Below are 19,923 nucleotides of genomic sequence, written 5' to 3' on the forward strand. Positions count from 1 at the left end.
AACATACGTTTTTGTTTGTGTACGAATAACCCTAGCTTATTGACACACCAAGTATTTCTAGAATGTATTTTATTTTTCACTCATGCTCTTTGTTTACTTCTTGCATTTCCCTCCATGTGGGTAATAAGCCGCTGCCGTCACTATAGTTGGGTTCCCAGTGCTGCAAGGTCTGGGTTGCAAATGAGCCAGGATTGTGTTTTACGGAGTAACAACTAGCTTCCATTAATTTGGGGGGCGGAAAATCAGCAGACCAAATTTCTGTTGGTCTTAGGCTGTGTGAATTTGTCACAGAAACTGAACGTTGGGCCATCGATGAATGTACTGTGGCCTTTTTAAGGCTAGTTCCTTGAGTTTTGTTTTTGCAAGCTCACACCGAGCCCTCTGGGCCATTCAGGAGGCAGTTCGTATTGGGGAGCCAGTATGGAGGAGTTCTATGGGTAAAGTCTGACGTGCTCAGCAATTTCAGGCTAAGGTCACCCTCCATGACAGCCTGCTGTGCTGTCCCTAAAATGAGGAGAGGCTGATGAGTTTTACCGAAGGGTGGCCCTGCAGCTAAACCAGTGTGGGCCCAGCCTCCTGCAGCCCCAGCTAGCCCACTCCCGTGGCTTGAAGCGGTTTCCCTCCTCGACAGGGTTTACAGTTTGGTTTAATGGCTCTTAGCACCCCCACTCTAAAATTGCTCCAGTGCCCCTGCCCACTCCTCCAGAGCCTCTCCACTGCCTACCCAGCACCCCTGCCGTCCTCTGGCAGCCATGGCCCATTCTTCCCAGCTCAGCACCCAGGCTGCCTCCCCATCACTCCAAATCCCAGCCAGCCCTTTCCCCAGCTTAACTCCCTCCCTCCCTCCCCACGTGTTTCTGGAGGCAGGCAGAGGCAAAGGCCAAGGCCCACTGCAACCCCCTAGCCCTAGCCTTTCAAATCCGGCCAGGAGTGGGGCCAGGATCCAGCTCTTTTCCCTGCCTTTCAGAGCCGCTTCGATTCAGGTGGGGGGGGGGAGGGACTACTTCCCCAGGCGCAATGAGCCACAGAACGTCTAGGGGGCGCTGCGTCCCTGCCTAGCAACTCCAGACGCTACAATGTAGCTATCAGAACCCACTGATGTAAACAAAGGCACATGGGCAGCCGCTGTGGCCAATCCGGCGGTGGGGCGGTGTGTTCAGTAGCCAATGGAAGGGCGAAAGGGGCGGGTCCGAGCCAGAGGGGTTGGTGTGTCCCAGTGGAGATGGCTCTGCTGGGCTGCCAGCAGCCTGCTCCCTGCTTCTGCCCGTAGTCCGGCATGGCAGCGGCAGGTGTCTGAGACAGGGGCATTAGCCCAGGAGGGAGGGGGCGGGGGGCAAGAGGATCAGGCCTAGATAGGTCGAGGGAAATTTAAGTCAATAAATAAATAACTTTAAAAAAGGCTGGGGGAAAATCCCTGGAAGGAAAATTCCCCGGGAAATTGCTATTCGATGGAGTGTGCAGCTGAGCTCGGCTTGTGGGAAGATCGAGCAGCCTGGATTGATTTTAACTGTTTGCTTAATAACTCGCCAGGTGAAGAAGAGAAACTTATTTGAGCCCATGGGCTCAAGTCATTAGATCTATTTGGGGAGGAAAATAGCTTTATATTTGAATGAGAAGGTAACGGCATCAGATACCGGGCAGGAGTTAAAGTCGGGGGGCAATGGCTCTGATCAGCTTGTTGGAATTGGCTGATCTCTCCATAGGGACGCCGGAGATCGGGGTGGTCAATTTTAATGCCCTCCACACTTTACTCCATGCCATCATTAAACAACTCAACCTGCAGGATGTCAAAGCCGAGATGCATGAGGAGAAACCCAAGCCCCCGGAACCTGTGCCTCTGCAGGAGAAAGAGAAGGGCAAGCGTGATGAGTCAGAAGACTTGCCCTATGCTGACTTAGAGAAGAAGGTCATTGGGGTAGCGGCTCAGGTGCATGGCGTGGAGGCCAAGGTGGTTGGGATGGCGGCTCAAGTGGATGGAGTGGAGGCTCAGGTGCATGGGGTGAAGTCTGAGGTCCATGGAATAGGGGAACAGGTTCAAGGTCTTGAGAAGCAAATGGCTGCCCTAGAAAAATTGCCTTCTGGAACAGACTTGCTGGAGAGGACCAAGAGTGGCTCTCCGAATGGATCTGCTGTGGCTGACATGTGGCAAATGATGCAGATGAAGAAAAAGATAGAAGCTAATGAGAATGGCATCTCCAAGGTAAATCTTTCCATTCTTTAAGTTGTGAGGAGGCAACATGTCCAGTGGCGAGAGCCCAGATCTGAGAATCAGCAAATATATGCTATAGCCTTGCCTCTGCTACTGACTTGCTGTTCAACTTTGAGCAAGTCACTCACTTTACCCCTTTATGCCTCAGTTTCCCCACCTAGAAAATTGGGTTAATATCGACCCTTATAAAGGGTCCTGAGCCATTTGGAAGAAAAGTAGTAGATAATTGCTCTGTTTTAAGTTCCTTATATAGCACTCATTACCAGACCTGTGTTCTGTATTAGTGCTTGGTGGTATTATTTTATTTATTTTGTTGTTTGATAGAAATAATTTCCAATAATAAGCAACAAGACTCCAAATTTGTGCAAAATGATGGTAAGTTAGGGTCTGAAGTGAAGGACATTGAGAAGTCTGTGGGCGTCTGAAAGACACTTGGAACTCATGACCTGAAGAAGAGCTAGCGTAACTAGAAAGCTTCTCTTTCACCGTCAGATGTTGGGCCAAGAAAAGATATTACCTCTCCCACCTTGTCTCTCATGTAGAAATCAATAATTTTTAAGACTCTCACTGTGTTAGAATTAGAGCTAAACTATAAGAAGGGAAATATTTTCTGAATCCCCAGGGCAGCCTCCAATTATCTTTCACATGTTTCATCCAGTGTTATTTACGTTGCATGTTGTTATGGAGGTTGTGATCTGGCATGTATTTTCAAGGCTGGATAACAGGGAAAACCATGACTAGGTGTTACGCAGTTCTTATTACAGCTGTGACTTGTTGCATGAATTTTACAAGAGCATCTCTGCACTGATTCCTCTAAGGTTGCAAGAGAAATAAAGTCCTGATTGCTGCTACTCGTTTAATTAAAGTGCTGGATGGGGACGATCAGGGGGTTGCTCATTTATCACATGCCATAATTTTAACAAAGGATGTATTCTTGTTTTCATTCATCTTCTCTTCAATCTAGGGAACGTAGAGCCCGTGTTCTTCTTTGTGACCTTTTATTGTCCTTTGTCAGTGATCTGTGTAGACCTCCGTTAGACACTGCTGACAAATGAGCTACTCCTGAATTGGGAGCAGGCCCATCAAGAGAAGTTTGGGGGCCTGGTACATCATGTTTGTTGGGGCTCCACCCCTCCCATTTTTTTATTTACACAGACGTTAGTCATTTTGGGGGGGCCCCTGAGTTTGGAGCCCCAGTACAGTTGTTGTCCCTCTTGTCAGCCCTGATTTCCAGTTGCGCTGTATGCTTTTAAGGGGCAGAACGGTTTAATGCATTGAGAGGTGGGATCTCTGTGCTCTGTTTCCAGCTCTGCTACAGTCTTCCTATGTGACCTCTAGCAAATTTTCAAGGATCTGATGCTTTCAAAAGTGCTGAGAACCTGCAGCTCCTCTTTACTTCAGTAGGACTGGGTTCTCAGCACCTCTAAAAATCCAGCCCTTGGCTGCTCTGTGCCTCAGTTTCCCCATCCAGAACCCGTAGGTGATCTCACTTACCTACTTCACAGGTAGTTGGGGCGCTTAATTTAATGTGGTGAAATGCTTTGATGTCCTTGGTCACAAGGACACTAAAGAGGTGCAAAGTGGAAGGGAGGGAGAAAAGCTTCCTGCAAATGGGGGGCAGAGGGACAAGAGGGGGAGTGAGGAGAGGTACTGACACTTGGCAGGGTGGGGGCAGGCAGCTGGCTCTAAGCTGGGAAGGAGGGTCCCAGCCCAGGGGTTCCTACCTGCTCCCTGACTCACTCCAGCCCCGATGGGTCCCACTACCTGCTTCCCGGCTCCCAGGCCTCATGGCAGCTGCCTCCACAATATTTCCCTGTTCCTGCTCCCCACCTGCACCCCCATTTCTGCCGCCCCGGTGCAAGTGGTATTTTCTATTCCAGGACTCCAATAGCGTTCAAAGAAATTGGACCTGTGTCTCTCTGAGGGGTCATACCCTGCGGTCAGATCACATACAGAGTTTCCATTGGAGTCGGGGGGAGAGGGAAGGGAGGAGTTACATTGAAATCATGGCAGATGTATTGCCAGATATGCTCTGGCCTGATGAAGTTAGTGCCATGTGATGCTGTCAGTTTACGAGCGAGGGAGTAATATTTTCCCCCATCTCTGTCCCCTGACTTACATCTGCCCTCGGATCCTTTCCCCACTCCATGTGCATTAGTGGTAGATCTACCATGGCACAGATACCCCAGGGGGCTGCCTGAGACCGTATAGCTGTTCTGTCGGACTTACTAGGCATAATGTAAATGCTGTAGTTTGTACCCTTCCTCTTGTAGGTAAATAGCATCATCTCCAGGATGTCTGCTATCTCCCTTATAGCCTGGGGCTCCCTGAAAGCGGTTTGAGTTCAGAGTCTCACTCAGGACGCGTTGTAGTGTTGCCAAGTTAATTCTTGCCACTCCAGGAGGCGGGAGGCTGGCTAAGGAGCTGAAGTGGTGTGCCAGAGGGACCCGTGGTTCTGTTCTAAGATCAAGGATACCAGCATGTTGCATAGGCTCATTAGGGGAAAGCCCTGGGGATTTTCCCCACTGGAAGGGGAGCATCTGTACTGCAATCGAAAATCAGGACGGGGGGAATAAAAAGAGGGGAGAAAAGTGGGCTCTTTTGGGGGCACAAGGAATAACTTGTTCTTCTTAGAGCAGCCTCTCCACATTCCAACTCATGGGATGCACTGGCAGTGCAGCCTGGACCAATCAGTATGATGTGACCATAGAAAGGACAAAGGTGTCATGGAACAGGGCAGTGTAATATTCCCTCCCTAGGCAGCAGTAGTACAACCACATCTGGGATAGTGGGGTCACTTTGGGTTCCTTAGTACCAGAAGGACAGTTACAAACTAGGGGGAATTGGGAGATGTCAGGGTTCCCTCCCCACTCTGAACTCTGGCGTACAGATGTGGGGACCCGCATGAAAGACCCCTAAGCTTATTTCTACCAGCTTGGGTTAAAAACTTCCCCAAGGCACAAATCCTTTCCTTTTCCTTGGATGGTATTGCTGCCATCACCAAGTGATTTAGGCCAAGATTCAGGAAAAGGACCACTTGGAGTTCCTATTTCCCCAAATATCCCCCCATGTCCCTTCACCCCCTTTCCTGGGGAGGCTTGAGAATAATATACCAACCAATAGGTTAACCAAGTGAGCACAGACCAGACCCTTGGGTTTCTAGGACTTTAAAAACCAATCAGGTTCTTAAAAGAATAACTTTATTATAAAGAAAAAAGTAAAAGAAGCACCTCTGTAAAATCAGGATGGAAGGTAATTTTACAGGGTAACAAAAAGATTTAAAACAGAGGATTCCCCTCTAGGCTCAGCTTTAGAGTTACAAAAAACAGGCATAAACCTCCCTCTGAGCGTAGGGAAAATTCACAAGTTAAAACAAAAGATAATCTAACGCATTTTCTTGCTTTACTTACAATTTTTGTAACCTTAGATGCTTATCTCAGGTAAGGTTTTAGGAGATTTTTTTTTCCTGCCCTGGTCCCTCTCTGTCCGAGAGAGAACAACAAAGAGACCACAAACAAAACCTTCCCCCCACAGATTTGAAAGTATCTTCTTCCCTTATTGGTCCTTTTGGTCAGGTGCCAACCAGGTTGTTTGAGCTTCTTAACCCCTTACAGGTTAAGGAGGGATTTTATGCTACCCTTAGCTGTATGGTTATGACAGGAGAAGAACAAAAAACTGACCCGTAGCCTGGAGGAGCTGACTCAGAAGGAAGATGTATAGAGCTAAATGTGTAGGGTTGGCCAAGTGATAATTAAATGTATGTGGAGTGGTGATGAAAGGGAGGTAATATTCAAATGGGGGAGGGTGATTGGGGGCGTTGGGTCTGCTTTGCTTCCTTAGTATGGATAAAGAAGATCTGAAGGGTTGGGGAGGAGGGTGAAAATGTGTGAGTTTTTCTGCTTGCCGTCCTCTTAGAAATCTCAAACATGTTTAAGTCCGTGCTTTTGTGAGAGGATTCACTGGAGGGCCTCAGTGTGAATTATGACCTTTCTAAGTCCTTCATCAAAGGGTTTAAGGGTTTGACTCTTTAGCAGAGACCTCTTGTTCCCCCAGGTATTTCTCATGCATCTGAGTTAAACAGATATTGACAAAAGATGGACAAAGGTGCTGTGTGCCCTCATTTCCCATGGCTTTCCGCGTCTCACAGGATCAGGTGCTGGTTATCCTACTGCTTCTGTCTTGCACATTCAGCAAGATACTACTGACTATTGTAGATTGGAGGTGCTCTGCCCTTCCAGCTCCCATCACAGTCCAAAATTCATGCAGCATGAGTCAGGGTAGGATTTAGGGCTTGCAGGGAGCTCAACAAGGTTATTATTGCAGTCCCTACATTCCATGCCTCCCCCCCCCCGCCCCGTCCCCATCCCTTCTCCTTTTCTCCACCTGTGACTGGACAGTGGATTTTCCCTTCCTTTCTCCTGTACAGAGTGCTTGGGAGGGGGAGGACCTGGTTGCTAGGTCTCATCCCAGAGTAGGTCAACAGGGCCCTCCCTGTTCTGTGCTCAGCTGGTTCTGCCTAGGAAGCAGATTGATGCACCTGGATGGCCCTTGGCCTCACAGTCCCATGTTATGCCTAGGACCGTTCCACAAAATTGGGACTCTTCCAAGCCCTACACTGAAACTGGGCTGTGGCATTGGCAGGTCTAAACAAAGCTCTGGCATAGGTGAAGACGGTGTGACACCATGGGCTGGTGGGGGCAGAGGGGGGCACATTAATATCCTAGGTTCTGCCTGTTTTGGAGAGCTGTGAGCGTTTGCCACAAAGAGGGAGCTCCTAGCGCAGATAGTGTGTCTGCAAGGATAACACATTGTGACAGGTGAACCTCCCTCTCTGTTCCCTGCCATCTGTTTGTGTGTTCTAAACACAGCAGCCGTTCCCGGATGGAGAAAGTTATGAACGTGCTCTGAGGAGGCAATTGGCCCTTGTGCAGCGGGACTAGCATCACTTATGTTGAGGACGTAGGTGATGCGTAGGCCTCGTGCGGCATGGGGAGGAGAATGCCGCCCCTACTTATTAGCAGAGTTTGCTGACAGAATGGTTGGCTGAAATTGACAGTCTCAGAAGCGGCAGCGGGGACTGTCTGCTCTAGACCAGCATGGGGAGCAGACCTTGTCATGGGGGCCAGGCAGCATGGATCTTCCGCGTACCCAGCAGAGCTTAGTGAGCCGTGCTTCCGGAGCTAGCTGGCTGGCTTTAGGACAGTGATCAAATGTGGTGAAAGGAAAAGCCATGCCCAAAGAATGCCTCCGAAGCAGGAGCAATAGCAGCGGTGATAGGGGAAGAGTTGAACCACAAGATTAAAGCAAGTCCCGGCTGAATTATTCATCCCTTCGTGTAGCATATTGGGAGGGAAAAGGAACTGCTTTGACGAGATAATGAGCCTTTTCTGTGGCTGATACACAGCTCCTTCTCCGAGCATTAAATCAGCACCCAGGCTCATGTCGCACAGTTATTGCAATCCAATATGGCAGGCTGTAAATGTTTAATTATTCGTCAGTGCTGCCTCGGGAGGGTCATGTTAAATAAAAAACCAAAGCATTCCCCATTGTGATCTGTGGGAGCTGGGCTCTGGTTTCCAATTCATCTCCTGAGTGATCTAATATTTGTGAGAGCATCGATGTTCCCCATCAGTTTGAGTACAGCGCTGACACCTAAAGCCATCTGAGTGTAAACCAGGGTTGCCGCTAGTTTTTATCCAAGAGCAGCATTTCAGCTAGGAAATAAGGGCCCCATTCTGTGAGGCACAGAGAGCCTGCAGCTGGCTGCTGAGTGAGCATCCGCGGTGAAGCCAACGAGAATTGAGAATGCTTAGCACCTTGTAGGACTGGGCCTGACTTTTTCTTTTTTTTTTTAAATGGTTTTGTGGATTGATCTTACTTGTGCCGAGTTAATGGAAATAAAACATCAGTGTGAGCTGCTGACGGGTGACAGCACAGAACCCCAAGATAAAAGAAAACAAATTTTCTGGTCAAGAGATTGGAATTTCCCGGTGTTGTGTGTGAGGCCAGTTTGTAAGCCCCATACAATAGGGCGGAACTCAATCCCGTGCAGCGGACCCAGCACAAGACCTATGCACAACTTACGTTTTATTTTGAGAGTTTAAGTGGGACTGCAAAGGATGCATCATTTTTGTGCTGGCTCTGCCTTGGGTGAATTGGCTACCCACGTGGGTAACTGCTCACCACTTTGAGTAAGTGGATCTCCCTCCAGCCCTAGTGAATGTAACTCTCCAGTTGCTCCTGTTGTTTAATCATTGTTTTTGTCATAGGTGTGTGTGACGCAACAGGGAGCGGGGCGGATTTGACCTGGAATGTTGCAGGGGAGTTACATTGGGGATGGGGGACTTCCCTTGAAGGAAGATACCTGAGCTGTAACCTGAGCCAGGATGGGGGTTGGGAGAAGTGATACCTTCTGGCCGGGAGACTGAACAAAAGAGAGGAGGAGCTGGGGGGAGAGGGGAGAGAGCTGCTGGAGGAGTTTCTAGTTTCAGTTTTGTGCTGGGTGGTGGAACGTGGGGAACCCCAAGGCTGGGGTCTAAGCTCCCTGCCCCCCAGAATGACTTGACTGAGGGATCCTGGTTGTACCTACAAGCTCTGTTTTAGACTGCGTTCCTATTGTCCTATAAACCTTCTGTTTTACTGGCTGGCTGAGAGTCACGGTGAATCCCAGGAAGAGGGGTGCAGGGCCCTGAATCTCCCACACTCCGTGACAGTGTGTATCTAATACCTGGCCATTTTAATCTTCAGAAGTGCTCAGCATTAATTGGGAGACGGGGGGCTCTAATAGTTAGAACATGTGTCAGGACACCTGGGTTCCATTCCTGCTTTTGCCACGGAGTCATCATGTGACCTTGAGCAAGTCACTTGACCCTCTCGGTGCTTCATTTTGCCCATCTGTAAAATGGAGGATAATATCCTCTGCACTTGGCAGGGATGAGACGAGGCTGTTTGTAAATCACTGGGAGACACCACACTGAGCAATGCTTTGTGCAAAAAGAACAGGAGTACTTGTGGCACCTTAGAGACTAATAAATTTATTAGAGCATAAGCTTTCGTGGACTACAGCCCACTTCTTCGGATGCATACAGAGTGGCATCCGAAGAAGTGGGCTGTAGTCCACGAAAGCTTATGCTCTAATAAATTTGTTAGTCTCTTAGGTGCCACAAGTACTCCTGTTCTTTTTGCGGATACAGACTAACACGGCTGCTACTCTGAAACCTGTCAGAATGCTATGTGGATGCACAGTGTTGTTGTAGAACTTTGCTTGTTAATAAGATGGCCAGCGGAGTGGTTGATCCCTGATCAATGTTCTACTAAAGATCTGCACAGCTGAGAGCCTTGGTTAATGGGATTCAAAGGGAAAAACCCTCTAATGCTGGAGCTCCAAGGAGAGGTGAGCATCCAGTCCACTGGCAGGGGGAAAGCGGGACAGTGCCAACAACCCTGTGGCCTGGGTCATTTATTATCCGCGTCAGAGGTGGTGAGGTGAGGGCAACTCATGTAACTTGGCATATCTTATGCTGAGAACAGTTTCCAGCTGCAAGCAGCTTAGCACAGTCTGCTTTTATACTTTGCAATGTCCCCAGCAGCTTCCAGCTGATCTCAAAGCGCTTTCCGAACATCATTGCCTCGCGGTGGTAGGTCAATATCACTATCCCCATTTTACAGAAGAAACTGAGGCACGAGGCGATTGCGTGGCCTTTGGCAAGCGGTTTGGTGAGTCAGTGGCCTACCCCAAATCTCCTGCCCCCCCCGCTCTAACCATGAGCTAGAGCTACTGTAGCAGATGTTGCCTGTTTACTGCGAGAGCCCCGGTTTGAGTCTGCTATGGTCAAGTGCTCTGTGTGAAAGGCCAAGTCCAGCTAATGAATAGTTAAACCCACTCACTGGTATTTGGCACCAGCTGTTGAGCACAGCATCAGGGAAGTTTTTGATCCCAGTATTTGTGTATCAGAGGCAGGTTTTGGGGCAAAAGCTATAGAATAAGGTAAGGGTATTGTGTGGGCAGGACAACAGTACCAGAGGGAGAAGCGTATAGTACCCAAATCTGGAAGGAGAAGTCTGCGGAGTCCAAGCTAAAATGGGAAGGCAGCAAGCTAATGAACAGTGAATGCTCGCACATCACGGTGTCCTGGCATAGACCGCAGGGCATGTCTGCACTTGATCTGTTCACACTCAGTTAGGTACCCAATGCAATGATATTTACCCCCTGTCTGGAAATGCACTGACGGGGAGAGTGGGGGGAGGAGGGCCAGGCTGGCGCTTTCATTTAACCCTTCTGGGTAATCTAGCAGATCATGGGTCTGCCTGGAGGTGTGGAGCTGCCAGGCTTAATTCATTTATTCATTATAAGCTGTTATTTACTTGGGGAGTAAAAGGAGAAGCTCTGCTGAGCCCCTCCCTGTGTCCAGCTCCCTGTTGGGAAGGATGCTCTGGGGTGGAGCTGCTGTGTTGTTCTGTCCTGGAAGCTGATGGCCCTAGCTCCCACCTGTTTAAGCTGGCTCCCTGGCAAGCCCCTCGGCACCGTCCACACTCCATTGGCAGCTGGAGCTCGCCTAACAGGGTCCATCTGGCCCCTCCCTCAGCCAGATAGGTGGGTATTATTCTCCCTGCTAATGATAAAGCTAAGGAAACAGACAGACAGGGGAGTGCCCTGCCGCAGGTCACACAGCCAGTCAGTGGCAGAGCTGGGAATGATCGCTCCCTGCCCCTTGTCCGATTTGCTAGGCCCCGCTGCCCCTCCGAGCATCCTCATTGGGGTGTACCAGGTGTTCTTGTGGCCCTAAATTCGCTCCCCTGTCTGTTCCAGGCCATGGCTCTGTTCCAGGATCTGCTGAATGAGGTCAATGGCGTGAAGACGGATAATTTCCATATGAACGAGGGCCTCGAAAACATCAAGGAGAAACTTGACTTGGTGAGTGCGGCCCTTGCCCACAGAGCAGAGCCGGCCTGGTCACACTCCCTGGTGAGGGGAGCGCCAAGCCTTCTCCTTCCAGCCCTGAGGCACCGACATCCCCTAGTTTCTCTTGCTGTATGCACTGAGCCCTCCCTGTCCTCCACCCTCCACCACCTGGGAGCGGGGCTCTCCCTCCTGCCACGAGCAGCACTCAACCCCAAGGGGAGTTACTGCTTGAGTGAGGGCAGCAAAGAGAATGAGACCTCTCTCCCGGTCCCGTCCCCTTGATTTCTCTTCTCGCTACTCCCCAGGCCTTTATGAGCTGGTATTCCCCACCCCTGCTGTGTTTTGGGGGTAACTTTGAGTGCAAGCTGCTTGGGCCAGGACTATGCCTGGCTTATGTGCAGCAGATCAGCATGCTCTAATGTCAGTGTCCAATAAGAACACACTGTACTGCACATGTAGGGGAGAATGTCTCCTCTCCCTCCCTCTCTGTCTGTCTGTGGTAATGCTGGTCAGAGCAGACAGAGGGGACTGGCTGACCTTTCCTCTCCTGTGGGAATTGCAGTGAAGACCAGCTTGTATCCTTCGGTCTGCCCCCTATTACTCTAATACCAGGAAAGGGCAGGCGAGGGGTTGCTCTGGGGAGAGAGGAGGGGGGAGACTCCATAGTTCACCATGTAAAATATCTCATTTTGCTTGTATATTGGCCTCCTCAATTAAAATGCCCACGCGGTGTCTGTGGCATGGGACAAGGGGAAGGAGCAGGAGATGCTACCAGAGGACAGTGCAAAAACCGCCGATAGCTAAGCTGGCCAGGGATGGCAGAAGGCATTGGATCTGCTTGCTGGGACCGAGATGCATTGGCAGAGCTAGGAAGGGAATAGGAGGGGATGCTGGGGCTGAACTCCATCGGCAGCGTGGCTCATGGGGAGCCCAGGCCTGGAACAGCAGGGCGGGATGCAAGTCAGAACTGAACTGTGCAAGGACACGGGGGAGCTGGCTATTCAGACAGAGCTGTGTGCCGGCCCCGCACACCAACCGCGTGGTTGAGTCGATGTGCCTGGGGAGTAACGTGTGGGGGAGTCGTGCACTGGGCTCACCTGCACTCTCAGGCCTTCCCTTCCCTAGAGCCTTGTTACTGTTCCTGAGCGCTCCGCCCAGGAGTTAACCAGCGCCAGAGCAGAGGGAATGGGGTTTGTACTCCCAGGGCCTGGGGAAGCCGTGCTGGGTGGCCTGGCCTGTAACAGCAGAGCCAATTGCCTGGTTCAGGTAACATGAGCTGATGCTGCAGCCAGGAGGTAAAAATTCAGCACTTGGGACCCCCACAAGGGATCCCAGCAAGGTGACAAACACGCCTGATGCCAGCTCCTGATGGGTTGACACGAGTGTGAGGAGTTGCCGTCCTCAGGTGCCCATGGGGCAGGTGGGATAGAGAAGCATTCACCTTTGTATCACCGCTGCCTTCTCCTGCCAGTTCCACCAGGGTGGGGCAGCTTTAGAATCCACCCGGGGGCTGGCGGAGGGGCTGAGAAAGAACATTGGAATGTGAGGGGGTATTTAGCGCAGGGAAGGGGTGAGGAAGAGCCAATCCCCTGCTAACTGCTGGAGGAGTTAGATAGATAAAGGAGCCCAGCATGGGATCCAGGACAGGGCAACCTATCCATCACGCCCCTTGAAGGACTAAGACAGGGACCATTGTTCCGTGTCAATGGTGAGCGAGAACGCTCAGCGGGTAAATCATTCTAGCAAGGCCTGGGGGAGCTCCCATCTGCCTCGTGCCGGCCATAGGTCTCTGCCAACCAAGGGATTGTTGCCAGGTGGGGGAGAGTCTGAACCTTGTGATGCCGCCCACAGGGAGGCAGCAGAGCTTGGCAGTGCCCAGCTTACTTCTTGTACCTTCAGGGATCCTCAGGGTGGCCATCTGCAGGCACGCTTGCAAAACACGCTAGCTCCCCCGAGGATCCAGCCAGCCGCAAGAGCTCATTCTTTTTGCAGCTTGGCAAGCCGCCTTTTCCCGTGAGCCTTGGGGGAAGGGAGGGGGGCCGTGGGGAAGCAGTAAACATCTCGTTTCCTAGAGTACAGGGAAACAAAAGCTAAGTGGATGCCAAGGCTGAGCCTTTACTTTGTGTGTTCAGCCCCAAAAGCATGCTCTACCCGAGAGAATAGGTGCTCGCAACCCAGACCCAGGGCCGGCGCGACCCGTTAGGCGACCTAGGTGGTCGCCTAGGGCGCTACAATTTGGGGGGTGGCGACCGCAGCGGTATTCCGGCGGCGGGACCTTCTGTGGGGGGCGGCATTTCGGTGCGGAATCTTCCGCCACCTAGGGCGGCAGAAAAGCTGGTGGCGCTCCTGCCCAGACCCCACCCTGCGTGACTTGGGCCAGCCCAGCCTACCTCTCCGACCTAGTCCCTTATCACAACCCCCTCTGCTTTGCCACTGATGCCCAGCCCCAAGGTCCCCCACAACACAGGACTGGAACACCCTCCCTATTCTGCTTCCCCAGCCCATCCCCTCTTGCCTTTCCAGTCTCTTCCAAACACTCGCTTCTTCAGCTCCAACAAGTGGGGCTTGAGAAACCCACTTTCCTGTGGTAAGTAGAAAACTGATCTGTGGGGGTCTTTCCATTGACTTCAGTGGGCTGTGGATCAGACCCATAGTGCTGGGCTTTCAGGGGTTTTCAGGGTGACCTTTTCCATTTAATTGGTGCCCACCCCAGTCCCCATCATATACAACACAATGAACTGAGGTCAGAGCTAGTTTCAAGTGTTTTACTTGTATGCTGTGCTTAAAGGGATATGACCAAGACAGAAAACCATATTTATAAATATCACACCCTTTCCTGGGTTTTTAATACCACTTTAGATGATCAAAACTGAAATATCTTTACAAATCAGAGGCCCGATTCTGCAAACATTCACTCACATCAGCCCCTTCAGTTGACTGAAGAAGGCTTTGTCAGACTGGGTTCTTAATCTGTTTTTCAGAACATATGCTCCTTAATTAAGGTGAGTGAAGTACAAAAAATAATCTTCTCAGTTTTGCTCTCTGTTTGTGGCCCGTTTGATGCACTAGCACAAAGTTCTTGTGTTGAGTTTTCAGTACTGGAGGAAGAAATATTTAAAGGCACACCATCGACGTAAGCATTCCATACCTGTCTGAATTTTTTGGACCCTTTCCAGTTAACAATAACTCCCAAGATTACTAGAATTGAAATAGACTAGAGCAAAGTGGTTTTTTTTGCTCGCTCCTTCAGTTCGTTTACTTTGCATTTTGTGTAGTCAAACTTTTCCCTGCTGGGTGAGAACAAATAGTCAGTTTCTTCCCATCTTGCTTGCATGACTTTCACAGAGCAACAGCAGAGAGCAAAACATTTAAAAGACAGGAAAATGGCATTGTAAACCTACAATTTGGCAGGGTGACCAAAGGGCATTTCACTCAGTTTCTGAAATTGACTGTATTTCAAGCCGATGCCACTGCCTTTTGAAATAAAAATAACAGGAAAATAGATATTGGAGGGGGGAATATAAATGCGCACACACATTGTGGGTGTGCGGGTGTGGGCTTGCACATGTGTGCTCACACAACCCCCTCTACATTTTGGATCGAAGTCTAAATTGGCCATCTTCCTTTTTAAAGGCAATCACACACACACACCAGACTGTAGGAGATTAACTAAACTCTCTTCTCTTGCAAGAATTTACAACTAGATACCCAGGAAATTGGCAATCAACTGCAGACTTGCATCGCTGATCAGAAGAACTTGGATAATGATGTGGTACGTTTCTGAGAGGAACGATTTGCATATGAATTGCCAAGGCACCCCCGGGGCCCCAATTCTCATTCCTTGACTCCTCCTTTTTGGATGCTGATCTTCACTGAAATCCCTAGCTTCTCCTCCTTTGTTATTTCTTCCCCACGGGACTTCTGCTCTGAGTCAAGATTTCAACTACTTGGACCAGGAAGGACCTGATCCTGGGCATAGGCGCCAACTCCGTGGGTTCTCCGGGGCTGGAGCACCCATGGGGAAAAATTAGTGGGTGCTCCGTCCCACCTCGCCTCCACCCCTGAGTGCCCCGCGTCCCTGCTCCTCCGCCTACCTCCCAGCGCTTGCTCTGGGAGGGAGGGTGGAGGAGCGGGAACATGGCCAACTCAGGGGAGGAGGTGGGGCTGGGGCAGGGATTTGGGGAAGGAGTCAGAATAGGGGCAGGGAGGGGGTGGAGTTGGGGCGGGGACTTTGAGGAAGGGGTTGGAATGGGGGCGGGGCGGGAGGGGGTGGAGCAGAGGCGGAGTCGGGGCGGGGCCGGGGGCAGAGAGGGGTCAAGAACCCACTGGCGGAAGCAGAAGTTGGCGGCTATGATCCTGAGAGCTCACTCCCTGTGACTTCAGTGCTCAGCATGTCTCAGGGTCAGGCCCTAAGCAGCGCAGTAGGAACAGGAATTACACATACATTGAGGGGCAAGGCACATGAGTGTCTTCCTGAGTTTCTGTGGTGTCCTCCTTCCTCCTGACGCATCAGGAAACACCCCAATCCATCCAGCTTTCTCTCTTGCTAGAGCAGGGGTAGGCAACTGAAGGCGGCACGCGAGCTGATTTTCAGTGGCACTCACACAGCCCGGGTCCTGGCCACCAGTCCGGGGGGGGGCTCTGCATTTTAATTTAATTTTAAATGAAGCTTCTTAAACATTTTAAAAACCTTATTTACTTTACATACAACACTAGTTTAGTTATATATTATAGACTTAGAGAAAGAGACCTTCTAAAAACGTTAGAATGTATTACCGGCACATGAAACCTTAAATTAGAGTGAATAAATGAAGACTCGGCACACCACTTCTGAAAGGTTGCTGACCCCTGTGCTAGAGGATTCTTTAGGGGCAGGAAATGCCAGTGCTTTTATAGGAGGAGTTAGAGCCTCCGCTTCTCCACTAGGAAGGCTTAGGTGTCTGTCCCTGATACTCCATGATCGCAGAAGTGGTGGTGTGGGTAGCTGGGGAGTGTCTGTGCCATCATGGAGCCAAGGATGCTGAACTGGTTACCATGCATAGTACTGTTCCTCTTCTCCTCCTGGTGCTGGTTCTGTGCTCTCCCTGTAAGGGGCCCCTATTTTTATTGGTGTGTCCAAGACTAAGTCAGCTGCTCAGTTTGGGGAACATACATTCTCTGTCAAGCTACCTTCTTGGGTGATCACTGGCCTGCTAGTCTCTGAAGAGTTAATGGAGGAGAGAATGAAGTCCCTTCCTAGACATGCCCCGTAGAAGTACAGTCATGTCTGTTTGGTTTTGGTTTGCTTCCTTTCCAGAGGAACCTAGAGCGAAGGCTAAACCTCTATCCTTCCCCCGAAGAAATGTATAACATGGTGCGCTGGGAAGTTCTGGAGGACTGTCTTGTGACAGGCAAAGGCAAGAGCCCACCAACTGTGAGTGTGACTTCATTTAGGGGTGCCGGGGGGAGGGGAAAGCATAATATGTTTGCCCCATTCCTCTACCTCGGCTGAGACGTCCCCGTAATAGGAAGGAGGGAGATCTTGTGAATCTGGAACTTTTCCGGCCTTCATGCGGCTTGACATGAACGTGTTCGATCTGATACGCTCTTCTCTGGGGCAGGGTGTCCGGAGCTGGCTTTGGGGGATCAGCCTGCACCTCTGTCACGGTTCACATTTCTAGGCCCCAGTGCCATGCAAGCTTCCACTTGAGCAGGCTCTCATCCAAGGCTTCTCTCTAAATGTGCCTTTTCTGAGCAAAGCTGTGTGAAACTGGAGATGTAAGAGACAGCGAGGCCTTTTCCCTCCGCCTGCCCTCTGACCCCATGTTGTGATGGCACCTTGTGATTGCCATTCTCTGACACCAAGGGGCCATGCCTGAGCACTGGAAATCCTTGTATGACTCCCACCCAGGGCTTCCCAGTGCAGGAGCGCCTGAACAGGGGAGCCAAGGGGCCATGACCCTCCCACTTTTTGCCTGTCCACTTTTCACCACCGGCCCCAGCCCTGTCCCTCTTTGTCCCCCTGAGGTTCCACCTCCCAGCCAGGCCAGAAGTGGAGCCTGGCCCAGGGAGCCCAGGCAATGGTGGGGAGCCACTGACCCTCCATCTGCCCTGGGTGGAGGGTCCGGGGGGCCGGGACATGGGCCTGGGGCTGCTCTCTGGCCCCCCCACCATGGGCAGGTGGAGGGGCCCTGAGTCCCTGGCCACCCTCCTGCTTCTGGCTTTGTGGGGAGCGGAGCCTCAGGGGGAAGAGGGTGGCAGGAGTGGGGCCACGGAGGGGGCCACTTTTGGGAAGGCTCCGCCACCCCTGTCGCAGTGTCTAACTAGCACAATATGAGAAGGGTTATTTATGTCATTTGGAGGCCTCACATTCTTGGAATTTATGCATTACAGAATTTTACAATGGTCACTGGACTAAATTAACCACTGGTGTAATCCCACTGAACCATCAGTAATCCCCCCTCAGCTTTACCCAGTGCATGAATTTGGTCCTTTCTTTCTGTGCATGTTAAAAATGTCTTATAGATGAGCTAACTGATCTGGTTCTTTCCTTTTTCTTGTCTCCACGGGGCAGGCCTAGGGCAGCTTCCTGTTACATTTAACTGTCTAGGGAAGTCACTGGCTGAATCTTCATGATTAGATAGCAGTGAAGTCACCATGTCTTATAGGGGTTGATTAGAAGTCTAGTCCTGAGTGAAGATTAATTTGGTGGCTGTTGCCAGGGGATGGCTGCCAGCCTCAGAAAATAGCCCCGCAGCGTGACACAATTGGTAGCTTATGGTCAAGCTGGAGGAATGCTAGAGTGGAGTAAGGCAAGGTGTTGTGGGTCAGGATGGAGATGCATTTGGCAGAGCATTGGAAGGTGTGGAGGAACTTACACGGTGTTTCCGTGTATCAAACCTAGCTCTAGCCATTGTGCTAGCAGAACTGATACTTTACACACGTAGGACTAAACCCTGCTCTTTCCCAAGAGGTTCATCAGAGCAGATCTCCACTTCTCTCCCTCCAGCTCAATCCCCGTTCTCCCAGAATTCACACATCCCGTTACTCTAATTCACATGCAAACACGCTCCCCTTCGCTTTGACCTCCTCCTTCATCATGTGCAAATAGCACATTATACACTTTACCAGCGCACTTGCATCTGTGGAGAATAGATCAGTTTAGCTGCAGTCAGAGTTACAGTTATGCCCTTGGGAGTGGGTTAGAATAGCTGCATGTGTGTATTGTGATTGGTACTCATTGGAGGTGCAAGGGAGGTTGTAGTGGAAGTGAGGTGCCTGTGAGCTTGTGGGTGAAGATTGGTTTAACTGGGGACTTCAACTTGTAGTGATCACCTTGGTGGGTTTTGTACTTCAGCAGCCTTAAATCCAATCTAACGAAGGAATGTGCCTGATTGAACACATCTGTAATGCACCCCTCCATCCATGAACAGGCTGTGAGGGACACTCAGAGGCAGCATGTGGCTCATAGCATGCCTGTCAAACAATTAACTTCATATAGCATCATACAAGGTGGCCACATCATGACTGTACCATTCTTTGGGAGTCACAGATTAGCTACTGAGATCCCTCTGTAGGTATGGAGTAGAAAAATAGAGACACTCACAGGGCACAGGAGGTGATATCCTATAGGGCAAATCAACCCATAGGAATACAAGAAGTTAATTGATCAATTGGGAGCTTCTGTTCCAGTGCTAATCTCTATAGTAAGCAACACATGATATTCCTAACGCGTGCTATTCTTGTTCTGTGTCAGAAACTCTATAAAGTTACCCCATACGGACGCATGCAGGTGGCATAGTTTCCAAAAGAAATCATTTCTTTCCTTACCACAGAATGACATTTCATTTGAATGTGACTGCTAATTCCCAGAATCAGTCATTCCAAAGACATTCCCTGGAATGTATTGGTGCTATGAGGAGATGATAAAGCTGATCTGACCTTCTCAGAATGGGATAGGCCTGACCTACCAGATCTAGAGTTGGATGTGGATTTCCAGCTCCTGAGAGTCTGAGGGTGGACCTGGGGTTCTGGTTTGGCCTGGGGACCCCCCCCTACAGAATTATGCTCAGGATCCTGATACCAACTCCTCCCCCCACCTCAGCCTCACACATTTTAGCTCAAGAGTGCTTCAGTCCAGAGTTTCAGTTCTGGCTCATGTGATTTTCATGCATACACAATGCTTGTTGTTCCCATGGAGGGCGTTTTGGCAGACAGAGTAACTGTAATACCTGGTGGGAAGGGAATGTGGGAAGTAGATGGTGATTTCCCCATGGTGGGGAAGGGTATGTGACTGACAGGGGCAAGTGTACACAATTGAAAGGGAGAGTCAGATATCTGCTAGGAACCCCATCCCAGAGACTCCTGTAGAAAGCAGGCTCCTAGGAAACACTTGGCCACTAATGGAATTGGTTCAGCGACCAGCAAGGTCGTCAGAGGGCATTTTGTGATTGCTGCTTCCTTTCAATATAAAGGCCGGTTTGGGGGCACGTCCTGTCCCATTGCCCATTCTGTCCAAATAGGCCTGTCTGATTTGATGGTAACGTTACTTCCAGTTGAAGTGCAGAAATAGTAGGGTTACCATACGTCCGGTTTTTCCCGGACATGTCCGGCTTTTTGGCAATCAATCCCCCGTCCGGGGGGAATTGCCAAAAAGCTGAACATGTCCGGGAAAATGCCGGGCGGGCACTTCCCCTCCCGCGGCTGCTCTGCTCCTCCCCTGACTCTTCGGCTCTGTTTAAGAGCCGAGCTGCCCGAGCGCTATGGGCTTCAGGCAGCCCCCTTGCCTCCGGACCCCAGCCGCCGGCCGGGCACTTCCCTTCCCGGGCTCCGG

General features: G+C 50.6%; 1 protein-coding gene across 1 annotated transcript in view; it reads left to right on the forward strand.

Moving 5' to 3' along the window:
- Positions 1-1,226: 1,226 nt before the first annotated feature.
- The window catches only part of QRICH2 (glutamine rich 2), a 59,593-nt gene continuing 40,896 nt past the window's right edge, over positions 1,227-19,923 (forward strand). The window contains exons 1-4 of the mRNA XM_034790264.1: positions 1,227-2,200; positions 11,019-11,123; positions 14,803-14,883; positions 16,408-16,524. Of these exons, the coding sequence (XP_034646155.1) occupies positions 1,661-2,200; positions 11,019-11,123; positions 14,803-14,883; positions 16,408-16,524 (843 nt within the window). The 5' untranslated portion in view covers positions 1,227-1,660. The remainder of the gene's footprint in view (positions 2,201-11,018; positions 11,124-14,802; positions 14,884-16,407; positions 16,525-19,923) is intronic.

The sequence above is a fragment of the Trachemys scripta genome, chromosome 14 (assembly GCF_013100865.1).
Source record: "Trachemys scripta elegans isolate TJP31775 chromosome 14, CAS_Tse_1.0, whole genome shotgun sequence".
In the NCBI taxonomy this organism is placed as follows: Eukaryota; Metazoa; Chordata; order Testudines; family Emydidae; genus Trachemys; species Trachemys scripta.